The sequence below is a fragment of the Ceratotherium simum genome, chromosome 34, assembly GCF_057802395.1.
Source record: "Ceratotherium simum simum isolate JZ-2026a chromosome 34, ASM5780239v1, whole genome shotgun sequence".
Classification (NCBI taxonomy): Eukaryota; Metazoa; Chordata; class Mammalia; order Perissodactyla; family Rhinocerotidae; genus Ceratotherium; species Ceratotherium simum.
Genome location: NC_141933.1, coordinates 11,739,066 through 11,759,892, shown reverse-complemented (window position 1 = coordinate 11,759,892; position 20,827 = coordinate 11,739,066). Strand labels below are relative to the sequence as shown.

Genomic DNA, 20,827 nt, shown 5'->3' with positions numbered 1-20,827 from the left:
AAAGCATGAGACCTCCATTCCTGGAGAAAGAGAGGGCTCAGAGGGGCCTTTGGAATGCCAGGGATGGGGTTCAGGATGGCAGAGAGGTGTGCAGGGAAAACCCAGTATCTGGACCCAGTGGACCTGGGGAACCTGAGGGATGCTGGAGTGAACAAATGCTCTGAGGGGCTGTCGCAGGCCCAGGTTGAGCAGAGGGGGAGAGGGCCTGCCCTGTGCTGGCTGAGCTGGCCACTGCTCTCCGGCCCCGCTGCCACCACCCTCTGGTAATGAGACGGATCCAATTTGTACCCAGGGCCCCACCGGGAGCAGCTGCCGCGGCAGGGTTTGAAGTAATTTAATTGGACACATTAGCCACACAGCTCTCTCCTCCACTCCCCTTGTGCAAGGCTTCACGCAGGCGCCCCTCGTGGCCTCCCACGCCCCATGCCACCCTGCCCTGGCTGGGGGCAGGTGCAGGCCTCCCCAGCTAGCACCGTGAGGCCCCCACCTGCTGGGACCAACCCCTCAGCACCCCTCCTCTCTCATTCCGGGGGCTCCTGGGGCTCTCAAACCAGAAGGCTGGCTGGGTTCTGCAGGCCCCAACTTCTCCCCTTTCTCTGACCCAAGCAACAACTATGGGAGCCCCCTGGGGTGGGGGTCAGACCTCTCCCTCCTGTCTCCACTGATGGGCAAAACGGGTCACCTCCTTCTCTCCCCCAGCCAGCCCGAGAGCCCCCAGCTTCCGGCACTCCAGGAAGGGCATCAAAGGAGCAGGACCACTACCAAGATGGGGGGCGGGGTGCAGTTCTCTCAGGACTCCAGGGAAGGGGTGTGTGCATACACACACACACACGCATGCACAGAATCAGACATAGTCACAAACACACAGACGTGCCCAGCTCGACCCAGACACACACATACAAACACATGCACGCTAACAGATGCACACGATGTCGTGGAAATGCCCGTATCCATACACACCAAAGCTCTAGCACCCCCGTCCCCACCCATGGATGCTGCACAGCCAGGTGAGGCCCTGCTCCCAGCAGATGGAGGCCTTGGAGGCAGCCACGCCGGCAGGTAGGAGGGTGTGGCAGGGGGCAGATGGGGTCCCTGGAGGACACAGGCCCTGCCTGGCTGGGTACAGGGCCAGGGGAGGCGCCCTCCCCAACGTTTTCCATCACAGCTCCCTGCGCACCTCGACGCACCTCGCTACAAACACACTCATTAGCTGCTGTTTACAGCGGGCACGGCACTCAGATGAGCGCAGCTATTACGGCCGTCCACCTGCCGCCCGCCCGCGCACGGAGGTACACACACAGCACAGCGCTTCTCCCCACCGGCCCCGCCCTCCCTCTCCACCGGTCCTTGGCCCCACACACTCCATCCCGCGAATACATCAATTCCCCAAACATCCCAGCTCTCGATACAAGTCAGCTCCCTGCCCAGCCCCACAGGCGACACACTTCTGCCAAGAGCCCCTTCCAGGTGGATGCTGCAGAGCCCCCCCTAGAGCAGGCCCGGCATGCCATCCCACCTTCCAACCCACTGGGTCCCGAATTCCAGGTGCCGGCTCTGGGCGCCATCCAGCCCCTTCCACAGGTCCCATGCTGTCTGCCAACTCCGTTCCAACCCTTGGGGAATTCTGCTGGGTGAGACCAAAGCCCTGCCCTCTAGACACAAGCTGGATGGGGCCCAGCAAGGCTGCCCCTGATGCCTGGAAGGTCAGGAACCTCCATGTCTAGGCAACTGGCACAATCCGCCTGGCACCACCGGCTAGGGTTCCCTGGCAAGGCAGGCGGGCACCCGGGCTGGGCCTGGCACAAGCTAGCTCTGGCACCTGGCCAGACCAGTGACCGCCCCAACAGAGAGCTGACCTCCGCAGCTGCATGTGCCACCTGCCAGGCACTGCCCATGGAACAGGGGTCTGGCTCCATGTGGGGCTGCCCTAGCCTACCCAGGATGCCTCGGTGCCTCTGAGGAGCCTGTGCAGCAACTGTTCTTCCAGCCCAGTCCTCAGCTCAGGACGGGGCCTCCCGCCCCCCATGGGGTTCCCCTCCCCACTCCTCTCCCTGCTGTTCCAGCCTCACTCCCTGGGGGCAGCAGTTATTGAAAACGGTCCATCAGATTCAATGAGGATTCAAAGTTCCTGAGAGAATAGGGGGTGGGTGGGCGGGGAGTGAGGGAGGGTGGGGGGAGGAGGGAACCAGCCACTCCTCCTCTGCAGGTCCCTCCAGACCTCCTGCAACAGCACGGCCGGAGGGGTGAGACAGGGACAGGGATGGCCCTCCACTGGCACGCTATGCTGCCTTCAGCCCCTTGGGGCTGAGCTTGGGGTCAGCCAGGAGCAGGGCCTGTCTTTGCTCACCTAACACCCACCTGTTCCCCTGCCTTCCAGCTGTCCTTCACCTGTCACCTGCTGGCGTGTATGTCCCACCCCAATCCAGCCTGCTCTAGCCCTCCTTCCCCAACCAGGAGGGGCTCTAAGGCTGTCTCCCTCCCCACATCCCCCAGTCCTTGAGCGCCCAGCTGGTTGGTCAAGCTGTCCCCACAAGGCCACAGAACAGCATGACCCAAGGCCAAGGAGAGGTCCTGTCTCCAGGGAAACACTACAGCTTGGGGGCACTAGCTACCTTGATCCATGCCCCACAGAAGCCATCCCTCCCGCCCTGCTCAGCCCAGGTCCCCCTCCTGGCCATGGCCTGTTGGAAGATCATTGATCTTCAGTTCCAGACTCTGACCTGAGCCCAGGATGCAGGCCAGGGAGGCCTGGGCCTGTACAGACGGGGCAAGGGGGCGCGGGGGGCAGAGGGGTAGATGGGGTTGGGGGAGAGTTTGTCAGTAAAGTGGTCTGACAGAGTCAGGCCTCCTTGGACTGCCCCACCCCCAGCCCAGGTCCCTAACCCTGATGGCCCTCATAGCATACCCCTAATTCCTACCCACACATCACCCAAGAGCCTCTGCCCCTAACTTGTGCCCAGCGGGTGGAGGGTTGGCCTGGACAATCTCATGGGTCCTTCTGCCTTGAAAGAGGAGACCCACTGCACCAAGGACCTCTGTCCCATGCCATGTGCCCCCACCCTCCCTAAGAATGCCCTGCCCGGGAAAGTTGCTGTAGGGGGCAGAGCCTACTAACAGGTGGGACAGACGAGACTTCAAGCACTGCCACCCCCAGGGACAAGCTCAAAGAAGGCTGGGGGCAGGGCAGGCAGCCTCAGGACCTGACCTCTCTCCCAGGCACGGCTGCACCGGCCGACTTTCCCTCTCTGGCCTTGCACACTCGCTCACCGCAAGGTCACCTCTCTCTCCCTCCCTCCCTCCCTGCTGCCATCCTGCCTGCCACTGCAACGCTGACCCCTGCAGGCCTGCTGAGGCCCTGCCCGGCCTGGGGACAAGTGGTCCAAGGGACACAGACAGGCCTGGCCAGGCGAGCTTTGGGACGGACAGAGGATGAAGGCTGAGGGCAAGGAGAGGGCTGCATGTCTATGGGAGGGGGCAGAGGGGAAGCTGCAGGCATGGCTGAGGGAGGCTGGGCAGAATTGGGAGCAGAAGCCGATGAGGGGGTGTGGGAGGAGAGCTGGTCTTGTCCCTTTCCTCAGCCAGGATAGAGCAGGAAGACAGCTGCCTGTGGAGGGTGGGATGTCAGGGCCCCAAGTGGGGAGGGAACTGCACCTGTTGAGTAAGGGTCTTAACAGTAGGCTGAGCCCTGTGGGGACTCACAGAGTGAGTGGGATGAGGGAGGGGGTACCACAGGGACCCTCTGGAATCAGCCTGGGACATGGAGGAGCAGGACACGACAGGAGATTAAAAATTTTTTAAAGGATTGGGCCGCAGGTGTTCCTGGGAGTGGGATGAGGGGATCAGGATGTAAAAGGTACTGGCCCCTGGGGGAACAGAGGGACGGCCTGAATCACACAGAAGTTAATTTGCATATCTCACTCCCACCTGGTGCCAGCCAAGAGGGAGATGGGGGAAAGAAACTGGAGGACACCCAGCCCTGACTGGGGGAGCAGAGTCTGGAGGGCCTGGGGTGAGCTAGGTGGGGAAAGGGGAAGTCTGGCCTGGAGCTGTAGGGATTCTAGCAGGTGGGTGGGGATGCCATGGGGCACCAAGGCCAGACTGAGGTCTCTGGCCCCTCAGAGATCCCCAGGGGACCAGGATCAAAAGCGGACTCTGCTCTCTCCAGCCTATTTCTGACCCCACCCAGCCCAGTGCCCACACCAGAGAGAAGGGAACCTCAAGCCGGCCTGTTTCGCAGTCAGAGCTGCCCCTGCCACAGGCACTGGTGGGCCCCGCAGCTGCAGCTGGAGTGGGCAAGACAGGTCTCCATCCCAGATGGGGAGGCCCATTCGAGGAGGGGCAGAGGAAAAGGTCTGGGGGCCAGCAGCACTGGGTTCCAGGCCCTTTGCCCAGAAGATGCCAAGCACGTCAAGTTGGCCTCCGCGGAGAGGGCAGAGGGGCTTGGAGTGTGCTGATGTCATGGTGCCCAGGCGTGGGAGGGAAGGGGAGAGAGGGAGAAGGGATGAGGGCAGGGCCCCAGGCCACTGGCCTAACAGGAAGGGGGATGCTGCTAGCCTGGCAGGGCAAGGGTAGGCAAGTGTCCTCACCGCCTCCCCCCTTCCATCCTCATACCCCAGAGCTGGGCTCTGAACTAAGCTCTTGGCTCCTGAGAGGGTGATCCCAACAAGAGAATGCCTCTGCCCTCGTTCCAAGTGCTGGAGGCTGGCAGCCTCTTGGGGGAAGATGCCAGGGTAGGTGACCTGGGTACAGACAGATGAAGGGAGGGGGTCTCCAAACGCAATGTCCCTTCAGCCATCACCTAGAGGACATTCATAGATGGGCGTGAGGTTCCAGAGAGGGAGACTGAGTCTCTTCCACCCTGATACCTGAGTGCTCAGTGAGTGCAATGGCTGGCACCCAGTAGGTCCTCCTTAGCGGACTGGGGCTGCAGTGACTTTGGGGGTGAGAGCCGACTCTTCAGGAGGCAGAGACAGGCTGAGGCTGCCCCTAGAGGGAAAGAGTAAACGTGGGGCTGGGGCAGGAACAGGCAAAGTTGGTGCCCACTGGTCTGCCCTCAAAAGCCTTGGGCTCTGGGCCCCTTCTGTGGAGGGTCTCAGAGGTGTCCCTCTCCCCAGCACCCCCATCCCCAGGTCAGGGTGGCAGGCAGTAAGCCCGGAGACTCTTCATCTGGGAGCAAGTCTTCAGGCTGGGGTGTCGTGCTTTTACCATCAGAGAGAAACCCAGAAATGGAGACCCTGATGCCAGAACTAGCAGACTGGGGGTGCTGGGTCTGGGGTGGGGCACCGCCTGTGGGAGCTGAGTCTGAGCCTGGGCAGGAGCTGTGGGGGACCTGCCTACAGGTGGGCACTGTGTGAGGAGGCGTCAGGAACCAAGGAGGAAATGGCAGAGCAATTTCCCAAGGAAGGAGGAAAGATTCCTCGGCTTGGCTTCCAGGATGCCTGCCGAGCAGACGTGGGCTCCCAGGCCACTCCCTGGGCTCGGGAGAAATGCAAAGGAGTGCGGCCCCTCCCCCTCCCTCCCCCGAAAGGACTGGAGTGAGTTTGGGGTTCTTTGCTTCCCCCCTCCCCAAGCCCAGGAGAACATTCCCCTGGCACCCCTATTCTCACCAGTCTCTGCTCTCTTCCCCTTCAGTATACTCCTGCCTCCCTCCTCACCGCTCCTGCAGCTCCCCACCCTCCCAGAAGCCCCTCTCCCCTGCCGCTGCACCAGATTCCCACTTGCCCCCTGGCACCCTCTCAATTCACAGTTGGCACCGCCGATGTCACTCCGCTCCCCTGTGCCCACAACCTTGGCCAAAAGCTGCCCGGGATCCTTGCCCTGGGGTCCCCCAGCGCTGGCACCCCCGGGGCTCTGGTGCTGGGGACCCGGGGGTGCCTCTGAGGGCAATGCCCGGCTCCCGCGGGGGGCAGCGGCTCCTCGCTCCGCCACACACGTTGTCCTTGGGCTGCTGGGGGTGGCGGGGAGGTCCTTGTGGGGACACTGCGAAGCGGGCGCCCGGCATCAAGCCTGACAGTGCCCGGACTGCAGGGGGCCGAGGTCCGATCCGCTGCCGCTCCAGCCCGCGCCCCCGGGGCTGCGATGACCGCGGGGGGAGTCCGTGCGGCTCCGGCGGACAGCAGCCCCGGGCTGGGGCTCCGAGACGGCGCCGGGCGCTGCCGCCGTCCTGCCCGCCGGAGCGGGGCGCCCCAGCCCGCGCGGGGCCGCGCTTACCTGGGCTGGCCGCCTCCGGGTCCCGGTACATGGTCCCCTCGTCGCCGGCTCCCTCCGGGCTCCTCAGAGCCGCCCGCGGCCGCGCGCTGCTCCGCCGCCGCTGCAGGGCATGGGGCCGGGCGACCCCCGGGGGCGGGTCCGAGGGCGGGGGCCGCGCGGGCTGCACCGAGCCGCCGAGCCGGGGAGCGGGGGCCGCCCGCCAGCCCTGCCGCCCGCCCGCCGAGCACGCTGCCGCCGCCGCCGAGCCTCCTCCCTCCGGCCTGCGCGCCGCGTGTGCGCGCCGGAGCGTGTGTGAGTGTGTACGAGGCCGTGTGTATGTGTGTGTGTGAGCGCGTGTGCGAGCGCGCCCAGGGCACCGCCGGCGCCGCCCGCCCGCCCGCTGCCGAGCGCCGCGGCCACCGCCACCGCCACCGCCTGCGCCCGCTGCTGCCCGCTGCCGGCCGCGCCCCGCACTGCAGCCCGCGCCCGCCGCTGCCCGGAGCCGCCCCGAGGGCACCGCCGCCGCCCCGCGCGCCCCGCCCGCCCGCGGGGAGGGCACGGAGCCCTACGGCTGGGCTTTGCGAGCCACACTGCGCGACCGACCCGGCCGGTGCGCCCCCGATGGCAGCGGCTTGGAACCTGGCAGGGCCGCGGAGCCGGCCACCTCCTCCGAGGTGCCCTTTGACTCCGCTCCAAAAGGTGTGGAAATCCACTCCTGGTTTTCCGCTGAGTGGCGGCTCGAGGGCGTCAGCTCCGGGCTCGACACAAGCGGCGGTCCCGGGAAGACGGGCTGGTGTGTGCAAAAACCAGGAGTGGAGATTGTGCCGGCGCTGAGCCTGGGTCCGCCACTCTGGCCGTCCGCGGAGCTTGCACACAGCTGGAGCGGCAAGGTCTAGGATCGCCACCTCGCTGGGGACGAGGACTACTGAGCCTCCCCACTTAACCCAGCCGCACAAAAGAAAGAAACAGACCTTTCAGCTTCTGCTCATCCCTGTCCTGCACCGCTCCTCCACTGCCCCCCGCTTTTCCTTGATCCCAGCACTTCAGTGGGTAGAAAGGAAACCCCTCTTTCCTCTTCCAACTCTGGGGCTGTCTTGGTCCTCTCTGCCCTCTGTCAGCTCAGCATAGTCCAAATCAGGTGAACTCTAGTTCTCCTTTCTCTCCAGAGTTGGAACTGTTTGACTGGGGGTGGGGGCCGTGGAGAGGGGGTCCTTCTCCCAAGGATTTGAAAGGCCTGGAACAGAACCATTGATTTCAGGTACAGAGACCTCCCTGCACGCACCTACACACCTAATCAGCTACACCACCTGCCTAACACACACAAGCACACAAACACATCTCCCACACAACAAGATAGACACTGCAGCTTCACACAGGATAGGGCCTGCACCAACCCTGAACTGAAGGAGGGCAGGCAGGACAAAACCCCCAGGCCTGCCGCAACATCCTGCCTTTTCCTCCACTGAGAATGCAGTTCGAGGGTGAACCAGGCTTTCCAGAGTCAAGAATTCCCACTCCCACCCCAAGAAATCCACTTAACTGACTTTACACTGCACAGTTGACACCCAGCCACCCCTCTACCTTCCCACAGTGCAGTAGGCAGCCAGCACCCGTAGGGACAAACCTCCGTCTCAAGTCTCCCCCAACGCACACACACCATCCCCTTGAACTCACATGGAGCCTATTACACACACGCACACACCTCCACCCACAGTTTTTCCGGTTGAGAAACAGATAAAGAAATTCCCCCAAGCAAACCTCCATGAAGACTGTTCCGGTGGAGAACAGATTTCCTTGGATTAAATGTTCTAATTAAAAATGGAAGGGAAAAAAGGCATCTGTAGGTTCTAGCTCATAATTCCTCAGGGGGCAAAAATCTCAGCCCTCAGCCTCTGGTCAAGGGCCATTATGTTTCATAGACCCACGTGCAGCCAAGAATCCAGAAGCTACCTATGTGCCCCTTTTTGGCAAACCACAGAAAGCTGAACCAACGGGCTGGGACTCCAGGGTCTCCAGCCTCGGTTTGTTCCTGCTCCTTCCCTCAGCTGCCTCTCTCATTGCCCCAGTAAAGAACAAATAATGCACCCCTTCCCACCCCTACCCCTTTCACCCCCTCACCCCCACCCCTGTCATCAGGGAACCACACAGAAAGGTTCCCCGTCCAGGAATCTCCCCCCACCCCCCCATCAACCTGAGAGTCCAGAGAATTCATCACTGCAACTCAACAGGTCTTCATGAGCATCTCAAATCATGGAGTTTTTCAGAGTTGGCAGGGAGAGGACATCTGAGAGATGACCCAGGCCACCCCTCAGGTGACAGATGGTGAAGACAAGGCCTCTAGAGGGGAAGGAACTGACCCAGGGAGCTAAAGGCCCCAGAGCTGACAGCCCAGGGAGCTGGAGAGAGAACCAGGAGCAGAAGCCTTGATCCTGAGTCCCAGCCTTTTTCGAACCACTGTGGGATTCGTGAGAAGACTCGGTGCTCGCTCCATCCGAGAGCTTACAGCCCATCCCCTACAAATAAAAATTCCAACTTCAATCACTCCCAGCAGGTCTTAGACAGCCATTGTTCCAGAATGTCAGAGCTGGACAGCCCCTCAGATGTACTAGGTCAAACACCATGAGATATAGTTGTGGAAACTGAGGCTCTGGGGCACTGGGAACCTTGGGTGGGTTTTAGTCCCTGCCTGTATCATTGACACAGGAAAAGCTTTGAGGACACCCTTTCTCTGGGCCTCAGTCACTTTGTCTAGGGGATGCAGAGTCATTGGAAAGAGAAAAGAATACAGATTTGTGTGATTCTATCATTCATAGCTGTGTGACTCTGGGCAGACTACTTGACACATTTGGGCCTCAGTTTCCTCATCCATACAATGGAGATAATAATAGTGTCTATTTCCTTCTATTAGTATAAAGATTAAATGAGATGATATAATTAAAGTGCTTAAAATGATACTTGGAGCATAGAACTTATTCTTGATAGATACTGAATGCCATTATTGTTGTTTATCCTTAACAGAGACACTACATACTCCCATGTTTTGCCTGTCAGGGAAGTTCTTCCAGATGTCTAACCTCGAACCATTCTGCTGCATTTGAAGGCTACTCTTTCCTGCTGGAGCATCAATGAGAGCCAAGCCAACTGTGAGTTTCTCTCTTCTGAGCACTCACAGAGGACTGGGCACAGGCAGGAAGTGAAGCCTTCGGGAGTGAGCAGACTTCAGAGGGTGTGACCAGAGGGTGTGAATCACCCTGTCCGGCCCTCACGCCCTCACGTCCTGCCCTTTGCAGGTGAGGGCCTGCCTCTCCCCTCTCATTCTGTGATGCTGCTGGGCCCTGTGTCCGGGGTTCCGTGATGTGGCAGGAAATGCTGGCAGCACCTGGTCCCCCAAGGACTGCCACACTGCGTGCTGTGGACCCCTCAGGCCTGTTTCAGATCTGGTGCTGTCATCAGGGGCCAGGTGTCCTGGGTCGGCTTTGGGAGGGACATTCTGTCCCTCAGGAACAGATGCCAGGCCTGCACTCTCCTAAACAGGGCCCCTGAGGCCGCCGGGCTCTGTTGCTAGGCCACGGCTGGGAGGCAGGGCTCCTGGTTCGCCTCTGGCCTCCACCTGGCACAGTCTCCATTGCTGCTGTCTCCCCACGGCTCCTGTCCCCCCTACCCTACCCCCTTGGCCACGGCTGAATTATTAATAAAAATGCTGAAGAAGCTGTTTGTGCAGCTCACATGACAGAACAAACACACCTCTCTCCTCGCCACCATCCGTGTGGCAAGAGACTCAAGCTGAGCATTGGCCTGATCCCAGAGGGACAGGCTCAGAGACCAGCCAGAAGGCCGCTGTGAAGGGCAATAGCAGAGCTCGCTGATGTGCCAGACTGGGAGCAAGAACCAGCTCTGCCACTGGTCCCTGCAGCTCCCCCTCCCCTGTCCTCCTCTTCCCCCTGGTGACTGACTCAATGCTTGCTGATCAATTACTTCTTCTCTTCAGACCCAGTCACCACCGACTCTCGACTCTCGCAGGCCTACTGCGGGTCACATGTCACACTTCTGCTGGGCCCTGCTTTGAAGGCCTGATACTAAAGAGGCAGGGTCTGGCCCACAGCATCCAGGGAAGCATCCTAGACTTGAATTCCGGTCCTGCCTCTGCCACTAGCTAGCTGTTTGGCCCTGGCCAGTTACTCGATGCCACTGGGCCTCAATTTTCTCATCTATAAAATAAAGCTAATAATTGCACTACATAGGTACGTGAGAATACACTATGGAGATGGCAAGGCAAGGGCTGGCGTCTTTCTAGGCTCCCTGGGAGTGACCCCAGCCACCAAAGATCCTGCCCCAAGCTGACCTTCTGTAGCCCTGGGTCCCCATTCCATGTCCTCAGGCCATGTTGCACGGCCAGAAGCATTCTCTTGCCAAAAACCCCTTCCCCACTCCCCACCCACCCCGGTCTTTTCTCCCTGTGACCTCCTCCCCATCCAGATTCTGGCCCAGGGTCACCCTGACACCCACCATGTGCTTGGCTCAGCCCTTCAAACCCTTTGCCACCCCAAAAGATGAAGCTGGTGCCCCTTCTCCCGGCCAGCCCCTGCTTAGCACAGCCCCAGCCCTGGTCAGAATCTTGGCCTTAGGCCTCTGTTTCAAGACACCCCCTACCTCTCTTGGCAACTCTGGGACCCTGAGACTGACTGAGAGCATAGGAACCAGTGAGACACCCTTGTCAGGATGCACTGTGGAAGCGCCTTGGCTTGTCCGTTACAGCTGAGTGACCTGGGGTAAATCACTCAATCTCAAGCCTCAGTTTACCAGTCCGTACCGCAAGGATGGTGGTGTTTAATCATGATTTGGCCTTGGACTCCTTTGGGAATCTAATGAACCCCATGGACCTCTCCTCCCCAGAAACATGCATATCCAAATATAGACACAACATTTTTCCCATAATTGGGGGGGAGGGGGGAATCTTACAGGCTCCAGATAAAAATCCCCAGCCCAGAGGCCTACAAGGTGGCTTCCAGCTCTGACAGTCTGAGACGTTCTCTGCCCTACTCACCCTCATCACAGTGATTCCTGGGTCACGGTGGCCGTGGGCTGGTGGTCTATCCCCACCATTTCTCCCTCTTACCTCATTGCCCTCCCAGCCTCCAGCGCTCGCTGTGGCTGGGGCCAGCTTGCTGGCAGCTCAGACCAGCGTTTCAATCTCTCTTGGAGCCCACTGAACAGGCTTCACCTGCCTTTCAAGGTATTTAAAGGTTCTTTGACCAAGTGCTTTTTGATCCTCCGCTGATGGAAACCAAGCAGAGGCTCTTTCACAACGGCCCCCCTCCCCCCATATATTAGTGACTAAGAGCTCTTTTGATATTGCAGAAACCTTCTGTGGTTTGTTCAAAGCCTTGGCCCTTGCGGCCACCTCCCCTGGGGGCCCAAGCCGGTCAGCGCTCCGACCGCCACCGCCACCGCCCGCCTCTAGCGGTGGCCTAGTTATGGGGGCCTCCAAGCGCTAGGCAGTTCCCGCCTGCAACTGTGGGACCCCAGACCCGAGCCCAGCTGGTAGAGGGCCGCTTTCGGTCAAGCCTCGCTCCTCCCAGAGAGCCCCCGCCCAGTCCGGGTAGGATGGGGTCGGAGTAAAGGTCCCCCAGATTCTGGCGCAACACGCCTCTTCTTCCCGCCCAAATGAGGTTGCATAGACGGGCATGTGGCCCACGGGATCCATTACCCTGTTTCCAGGGTGCAGTAACAAGATCCCTTAGCCTGAGGCTGAGAAAGGGAAACTGAGGGTTTGAGAAGTCCCGGGTACAGGCCTCGGGGTGTGAGGGACAGGAGCCGGCACCCACCGACTCAAGACCATCGCCCGCTCCGCAAGCTCGCATCACAGCCGGAGCCACTCGCCCCCTGCGCTCCTGCTCCTCCAGGGCTGCGCAGAAGGCCCCCAGCCGCAGAATCCGTGGGGGGCGGGGGTCGAGGCATCCGGCTCAGGGCTGCCACCGCCCAGCGACGGGCGCACCCGGCGCAGCCGCCCTTCTCGCCAACTTGGAGGGACCCACCCAGAGCGCTCCGAGTCTCGGGCCGGGCGGGGGCCGGGGCGGAGATGCGCGTGCGCGAAGGGGGCGCCCCGGAGCCCGCGTGAGCTGGTGAATTACTGCGTCCTGGAGAGGACACGTCGGCCCGGAGCAGGCGGCGCCGCCGGTGCACGGGCCTGGGGGCATGACACGCCCTGGGTCTGAGGCTCCATCCCGCCCCGCAGCTGGAGTTAAAGACCGCAGGGGGGGTGGGGTCCCACATCTCAGTGGGTGAAAGGGTTATCAGGGCTGAGAGAGCTGGGACTGCCCCAGTTCCACGGTGCCTGGCTCTGCGCTTGGGAGCACTGGAGGGGCCCTTGCACTCCGGGAGACGGGGGAGTTCAGGTCGCCAGGCCGCCTCCTTCGCTCAGGGCTCTGGGGGCTACTGGGCTCTTTGGCCCGACCAGACCGAGCGCCAGAATCCAATCCCGACCCTGTAATACAAAATAGCAGCAGCCACCGTTTATTGAGCTCTGAGGGCTTGCCAGGCCCGAGTGCCAAGTGCATAACACGCATTATCCCGCTTAATAGTCACAGCAGCCCTATGAAGAAGCCCCATTATGATCCCCTCGGGAAGGTGAAGAGGCTGAGGATTGGATCAGAGTGGGTGTGGCTTGCCTCAAGTCACACAGCCAGGAAGGGTGAGGGGGGGGGGGCTGGCAGCCCACCTAGCTCTGACCAGTTCTAGAGCCCAAGCATTCAACCACTGGGCTTTGCTACCTTTCACCTTGGAGCTTTCTAGCGGCTGGGCAGGTGCCAGGGTCTGCTCTTCAGCCCAGTCTGACCCAGCTCATAGGAGATGAGGGGGGAGCAGAGGTGGGGCAGCACGGAAAAGAGGGAGAAGATGGGGGACCAGCCCCCACCTCTCCAGGCTGCTCCATTTCCTCCTGGATCCCCTGTCTTCCTACTCCCACCCCTCCAACTGTGGGCATCCCCAGGGCTCTGTCCTCAGCCACCATCTTCTCTCTCATCCCACACTCTCTCCTGTGTGAGCTCATCCACTCCCACAGCCTCAGCCTTTGCTTCAGCCCGACTCCCAACTCTGTCTGGGGGGCCCTGACCTCCTCCAAAGCTGGCACCTGCCTTCTTCATGAAGCATCTCCATCCAGGTGGGCTGAACTCACTACCATCCTTGGAAGCCCCTCCCTGGGACCACTCCAAGCCTCTTAAGACCCCATTACTCTCCCAAGCTCCAAATCAGTTCCCCAAAGCCTCCTGGGGCTCTTCCCCCACATCGAATTGGTTTCCAGATCCTTCAGACCCTTTGTGGAGCCTCTCACATCCTCATTGCAAACTTGGCAGCTGCCTCCCTAAGTCACACACTCACAGCCCTCTCACCCTGGGCCTCAGCAGCAGCTCCTCACCAGTTGCCTCTCCTCCATTCCAATCTAGTGCCCTCCCTCACTGTGCTGTTCCGAGACAAGATCTGATCGTGCTGCTCCCCAGCTCCCCGGCTCCGAGGCCTTCGATGGCACCCTACTGCCTGTGGAATCGGGTATGAGAAACTTTGCCTGAAACGGAGTCCTCCCCAGTATGAGGACCCCGCCCTCCTTGTCTTGCCCAATGCCCTACCTTCAGCTAAAAACTGTGCCATGTGTTTCCACCCTTCGAAGCCCCTCAAATGCTGCTTCTTCCAGGGAGCCCTCCCTCATTCTCCCAGGTGAGTTTAACCCCTCTGTAGCCCCACGGTACTTCCTCAGCACTGCTCTGATGGAATTGTCTACTTCAATACTATTTCGTACACCTCTCCAATCCTGCTCTCTGCCCACCTCCCCCACCCATGCAATGGATCAGTAGCTCTTTAAAGGCAAGGCTCTCCCATTACTATCCATCTTCATCTTCCTTCCTTCATTTTTTTTATTGATCCATTTAGCAGACATGGAGTAGCTCCTATGTGCTAGCTGCTATATATACAGAATCCCTCCTCTGGGCTCCCGCTCTGGGTAATTGCATACAGTTGGACAAGTGCACTAATGGAGGGATGCTCAGGACACATTTGGGGGTAGCTTCACCCTGGGCAAGCATTTCTCCAGGCTCCCGAATGCCAGGCCCTGGCCTGGGCACTCTGGGGGAATGCAAGCTTGAGTAAGACCCAGCTCTGCCCGCCAGGATTGTAAATATAGAAACAATATAATATGTGTACAAATGGAGGGAGGAACACAGTGCTCTGAAGCCATAGAAGACAGAACAATGACTTTGGCCCTGGGGAAATCCAGAAGCATCCCAATGCCCAGTCCTTGCACAAAGTGAGAGCCTCTTAAGTCTTTGCTGAATTAAATTGGGTGGAGGGAAGAAAGGGGACATAATAGAGACTGAAGAAGGAAGGTGATGGAGGGGAGGACAATGACGGAGCATTTTCACAACATTTGCACCTGGTGGTCCTGCCACCCATGGCAGAGGAATGACTTGTGGACAAATGAGATCATGGATGTGCAGGGCTCTGAACTCTCGAGAAGAAAGGAGCTATATATATGTACCGGTGATATTATTAGTCTATCCCCATCAGACCAGTGCGTCCTTCTTTCCAGGAAGCCTCAGTTTCCCCCTGGGAAAATCAGGTGTACCCTATGACAACTTGGTTCTCTCTCTGGGCCCGTTTCTCCATTTTCATCATAAGGATGTGGGATGAGATGGTCCTGACTGACTCTGCTTCTCCAGGGTGATGCTCTGTGGGACAGCTGTGTCTGACCACAGGAGACACCCTCTGTCCTCGCCTGCCCACCACACCCTGGGCTGAGCTCAGGTGTCGCCGTGATGTCACGAAGGCCACTCCCTGTCCTGTTTGTCTTTCTGGTCAAACAAGGCCATGCAGAAAGTGAGGCAAGTGTGGACTTTTCGGCCGGAAGTTCTCCTATAAATTTGGGGGCACAGGCTTCAGGCCTGGATTCTGAAAAAGCCCCCTCTGTGGGCCCCTCCCCTCCATCCCAGGTCCAAGGTCTAGGTTCCCCTGGGGAAGCCCCATCCTTCTCCAAATCCCCATGGGCTTCTGTCTTTATGGCCAGAAGTGATGGGGTACAAGATGCCCCCAGTGAAAGGGGATGGAGGCTGTAGTGGGGGGACAGAAGCTTCTACCATAAACCTCCTTACCCCCTCTGATGTGTCATGCCACCCCCCACCCCCGTATGAATCAGACACATTGCCTGTGTCCCTACCTCCCTCTTTCCCTTACTGCGCACATTTAATTGGTGACAAGGCCTGGCCTTCCCCCCTTCCTGGCTATCTCTCCTGTCCTCTCAGCCTCCCCCTGCCCCGCAGCCACTACCCTAGCCCAGGTGCTCTCATCTCTCACCAGCTTCCTCCCTGGGTCCCCTCCCCTGCCTCCAGCTGGCTTCCCCCCAATCCCCTGACCTACGGGCATCAAAGCACAAGTGCGACCATGTCACTCTTCAGCTCAAAGCCCTTCCATGGACCCCCTTGCTCTTGGGGAAAAGCTCACTCCCTGTCTGGCAGGCAGGCCCCTTCCTGACCTATCCAGAGAGGTGAGGTGGTCTTTGAGAGGGTCCTGAGGGTGAGGAAGCACTTGCTAAAGGATGGTGTTGGGCGCACCTCAGAGAGAGGGAACGGTGTGTACAAAGCGGGGGAGACGTGTTGGAGCCTGGTGTGGGAAAAGTCAGAAACCTGACTGGGGTGGGTGTCTAGGGGTTATCAGACACACTTTCTGTGGTCCAGGCACTATTCTTATGCTGGGCCTACAGCAGTGTCCAAAACAAAGATTCCCTTGGGGAGCTGGCGTCTAGCAGGGGGAGGTAGGCAATGAGTGATAAACAAAATATGTAAATATCATAATACGTTAGAAGGTGATGAGTGTTGTGGAAAAATAAAGGGTAGGGAGAAGCAAGCCTTATCTGGAATGCTGGGGACAGAGTGCAATGTTAAGACAGGGTAGTCAGGGCAGGCCTCATTGAGAAAGTGACATCTGAGCAAGGACTTAAGGGAAGTGAGGGATTTAGCCCTGTGGTTATCTGGGTAACAGTGTACCAAGATAGGGAACAGCCAGTGCAAAGGCCCTGAGGTAGGACTATGCTTGGAGGGTTTGAGGAATAGCCAGGAGGCATGTGGGGCTGCAGCAAAGTGATGGAGGGAGAGAGGGATAGCAGGGGAGGTCAGGAGAGTAAGGGTGAGTGGGGAGGGCGGGTCATTGTAAGAACTTGGAAAGGTAGGAAGCTTCTGGAGTGTTTTGTGAAGAGGAGGGACATGAGCTGACTTATCCTGTAAAAGGATCACTCTGGCTGTGTGTTGAGGGTGTGGGGACAGGGAGACCAGTTAGGAGGCTGTTGCAATAATCCAGGCCGGAAACAAGGCGGCTCAGACCAGGGTCGACGCCATGGGGGTGGTGGGGTGTGGTTGGATTCTGGATCTATTTTGAAGGCAGAACCAACAGGATTTCCTGATGGGTTGGATGTGGGTTGTGAGAAAAAGGGAGAAGGAGACTTTACCTCCATGGTTTTGGCCTGAGCAGTGGAACAAGATTGCCACTGGTTGGAATGGGGAGTTTGTGTTAGAGCCGCGCCGTTTCTCAATCTTTTTTCCTTTATCACCCACCCCCAAGGAACCTTTTTAGACTTTTTCTCCAATCACCCTCTCCCTATGAAATTTTAATACCACAGCTATAACGTATATATGTTTATGTGCTTTGGCCCTTTGAGAGTCACAAACCACTGCAATATCTGAGTTTTTGTCCCCCAAGAACCAATTTTCGCCCCCTTGGGGGAGATGGCGCCCCGGCAGAGATGCGTGTGTTAGAGCAAGTTGTATGCAAGGCAGAGCAGGAGCTCAGGTTGGCACAGGTTGGCTTCAAGCTGTCTACTCCAGGGAGGAGGGGTCGAGGAGGCAGCTGGGCATCCGAGGTCCAGGCTGGAGGAATGGGTTTGGGGGTCATCGGCATACAGATGGAGCTTAAAGCAGCGAGACGGGGTGAGATGGCTGGGGAGTGAGTACAGAGAGAGACCAGGACCAGAGACTGGGCTTGGGCCCCCCACGTTGAGATGTCTGGGAGAAGAGGAGGAAGCAGCAGAGGAGACCAAGAAGGAAGGGTCAGGGAGATTGGAGAAAACCAAGTGAGCCAACAGCCGGCCTGGAAGCCAAGGAGAAAGGGTGCTTCCGGAGAGGGAGTCCCAAACTGTCACACGCTGCGGGATGGCCAGTGGCAGCAAGACTGAGAAGTGACCGCTGGGCTTAGCCACGAGGAGGTCACTGGAGATCCTGACAGGAGCACTTTTTTTTTTTTTTTTTTTTTAAAGATTTTATTTATTTTTTCCCCCCAAAGCCCCAGTAGATAGTTGTATGTCATAGCTGCACATCCTTCTAGTTGCTGTATGTGGGACTCGGCCTCAGGATGGACGGAGAAGTGGTGCCTCGGTGCGCACCCGGGATCCGAACCCGGGCCATCAGCATTGGAGCGCGCGCACTTAACCACCAAGCCACGGGGCCGGCCGACAGGAGCACTTTTGATGGAGTGGTGGGGTGACAGCCAGATTGGAGTGGGTCTGAGAGAAACAGGAGGAGAGGAACGGATGATAGCGGATCCAGACGACTCCGAGGCGGTTCCCTGCAGAGGGGAGCAGGGAAATGGGTGGTAGCTGGTGGGGAAGGTGGGATGGGGACAGGTTTGTGTAAGGTGGGAAGAAGAACGGCGAGTCTGTTCACAGATGGAAAGGATCTGGTGGAGAGGGCAGAATTGACGATGCAGGAGGTAGAGAGAGCACCCGCCCGCGGGAGGAGTTACTGGAGCCACGTCCTTGAGCGGAGCAGAGGGCTGGGCTCCGGTGCCCGAGTGGCGGTGGGCGCGTGGGTGGTTGTGTCTCCTAGGACCAGGGAGGCAGAGCGTGTGGGTGCAGATGCTGGTGGGGGCGGATGTGCCTTGCGAATCTGGAAGCACTTGTGAGATTCTTCTGGGAGTGGGAAACAAGGTCAACAGCTGAGAGGGAGGGCAGGGGAGGCGGGGGTGGGGTGCGAGGAGAGGAGATCATGAGGAACAGTCACCCACCAGCAGAGGTGGTGGGTGTGAAGGGATCTGCAGCTGTGAGCCCTCCTGCCCCACCCGGGGCCCAGGTCAGCGCCCACCTCCGGGCTCCCAGGCTCCCCATTCCGCTGAATTTTAGGTACTCACTGCTCTGTTTTCTCCAGGAAAGGGTCTCTCCCTTTCCTTGGCATTCCAGTTCTGGCAAGGGCTGTGCCCTCAGGCAGCCAGCGTTTGAATTCTCCTCCACCACTCACTTGTTCTGTAACCTTGGGCAAGTATTAAATGAACCCATGCCTCAGTTTTCTCATCTGTGAAATAGGGACAATGGTAGGAGTATGTAGTCTGTGTTGTTGCAATGTTGTACCCATTGCTTGGAACGGAGGAGGGCTCAGTAAATGAAGAGCGAAGGCGTGAGTGAGGGGAGGGGAGTTTGCTCTGGGCCCCTGCCTGCCAAGGAGTGGGGAGAAGAGGGCAGGTGTCAGATCTATGCCCCGCTGACAGAGGACTCTGTGCCCCCAACCCCAGTGCTCAGCTCCCGGAGTGTGAGCTGGGGGCCCTAACATAGCTCTCAGGTGGGCAGTGGCCAACTGCGGACAGACCCACCGGTGCAGTCCAGGATAGTCCCTAACTCAGCCCACAGCCAGCAGAGCCCATCAGTGAAGGAAGGAGAGAAGGGCTGGAGTTGGGGCCTCTCCCCGGGCCCCCACCCTCAGGACTTCCTCCCAGGCCTGCCTCTTCCTGTTTTTCCTCCCAGGCCCTTGAAGCCATTTCCTCCAAGAGGTCAGGACAGGATGTAGCTTTCTCTCACCAGAGCCCAGAGCTGTCTGGACTTGCAAACTTCCAGATCTGGGCCTTTGGGTCCATCTAGAAAATAGCCCACTGGCGAGCCCCTCCCCCGGGGGCTGTGATACAGGGGGCTCTGCTGAAAGAGTGTGTGTGTGTGGGGGTGTGTGTGTGTCTGTGTGTGTGTAGGCAGGGCCTTGCCCTCTCCAACTGGCTGGCAACACACCATGGAAAGACTATGGGATAGAAGCTGGCATCTGGGAGGGGGCTCACAGCCCTGGCGTGGGACCTGCTCTGCCGTGCCCAGCTGGGGCATCTTGCCCCCAGAACTTCACTCCTTCTCCCTCCCCGCTGCAACCTGGAGGTAGCAATAAAGACTCCGTCACGGGAAGCCTGCAAGGAGCAAGAGCTAATGGCCAGAATGGGTTCTGTAGGCTGTTATGAGATCCACAATGTTCCTTACCATTCCCAGATGCCTGGCAGGGAGGGTTGGGGAGGGAGCTGCTAAGTGCCAGGTGGTGTTAAGGCTGGAGTGGGGGTGGGGGCCCATGAAGTGCTCAGCGAGGCCCTGGCCCTCCCCCTCACCCCTTAATGAACTAGCCGGCATCCACCGTCAGCTTGGTGCTCAGGCCTGGCGGAGGCTGGCGCTGATGCCTGACTGTCCTGATCACTCATGTGTCCCGCAAGCAGCCAGCCTAATAGAGCCCCGGCTCCAGGGAGCCTCTCGGAGACTGGTCACTGAGCGCTTTCCACCCCTCATGTCCAGCCCTGCCCCTCGGCCCCTCCCTCTGGGTGCCCCAGAGGGTAAGAGTCAGTGCCCGCAGGCAGGGCCATGGCACAGGGTCCAGGGGCCGGGTCTGGAGCTGGGGGACTTCCGTCATCACTTAGCCGTGCCCTCCCTGTACTGTGAGGAGAAACCACACAGAAAGGGCATGGGGCTTGCCTAAGGATGCACAGCCATTCTTTCTAGGATAGCGGCTGCCTCCCTTTTCAACAGCCAGACTCCTCTGCTTCCCGTCAGGGACTATGGAATTAAAGAAGTTACCCTTTGCTTCTTCCACTAGTGACGTCAAACCAGAAATGGCATAGTACAGGGTAATGATAACTGTTCCCTTTCATGGAGGGCCTGCCATGTGTCAGGAGGTGTTCTGGGTGCTAGGAACACAGTGCTGAATGAGGCCAAGTCTACCCTTGTGGGGCCCCCTTTATTGCATTAAATCCTTATAACGGACTATGTGGTCGGTGTTGCTGTCTCCAGTTTACAGATGGAGAAACTGAGGCTCAGAGAGACTAGACAGTGAAGTGAGGCCCAAGAGCCAGGGAGCAGCAGAGCGGGGATTTGAGCCCAGGACTGTCAGACTCCATCCACAGCCCGGCCCCTAACCACTCTATAGACCAAGAGGAGCCTGGACTGGGGGTCAGGAGACATGCACTGGCCACTCACTGGAGTCTGGGCTTCAGGTCAGTTTCCCCCCAGCGCCAGGCCTCACTCATCCATAGGTGATCCAGAATGTTCCTTCCAGCATTTCTGCAATTCTGAAAGGTCAGAAGACCTGGAAGTCTGGAGGATCCAGGCAGGAATTCCTCTTCTCTCTGCCACTGCACCCTGGGTGTTGGGACAGGAAGCCAGCCCACCCCTGGACCAACCTTTGCAGCATAGGGGAGGGATAGAAGCTGTGGTCAGGCTTGACCCTGACCCAGTAGCAGCCTGGCCTGGCTTTGCCACAGTCACAGCCCTGGGCCTGGACTCAGAAGCCCTGAGTTCTAGTTCTGCCTCCGCCTCCTCTACCTTGCTGGGTTACCTTGGGGAAGCCCAGGACCCTCTCTGGGCCTTAGTTTTCAC

At 59.1% G+C, this 20,827-nt stretch overlaps 1 protein-coding gene across 4 annotated transcripts in view; it reads right to left on the bottom strand.

The window, feature by feature from the left end:
• The window catches only part of SYT7 (synaptotagmin 7), a 59,078-nt gene extending 52,494 nt beyond the window's left edge, over positions 1-6,584 (bottom strand). The window contains exon 1 of one of the 4 annotated variants that reach the window (XM_087422817.1): positions 6,211-6,584. In XM_087422817.1, coding sequence (XP_087278943.1) covers positions 6,211-6,241 — 31 coding nt within the window. In that variant the 5' untranslated portion in view covers positions 6,242-6,584. The remainder of the gene's footprint in view (positions 1-6,210) is intronic. The other 3 variants (XM_087422814.1, XM_087422815.1, XM_087422816.1) reach the window with 3 other exon arrangements.
• Between the last annotated feature and the right edge of the window lie 14,243 nt (positions 6,585-20,827).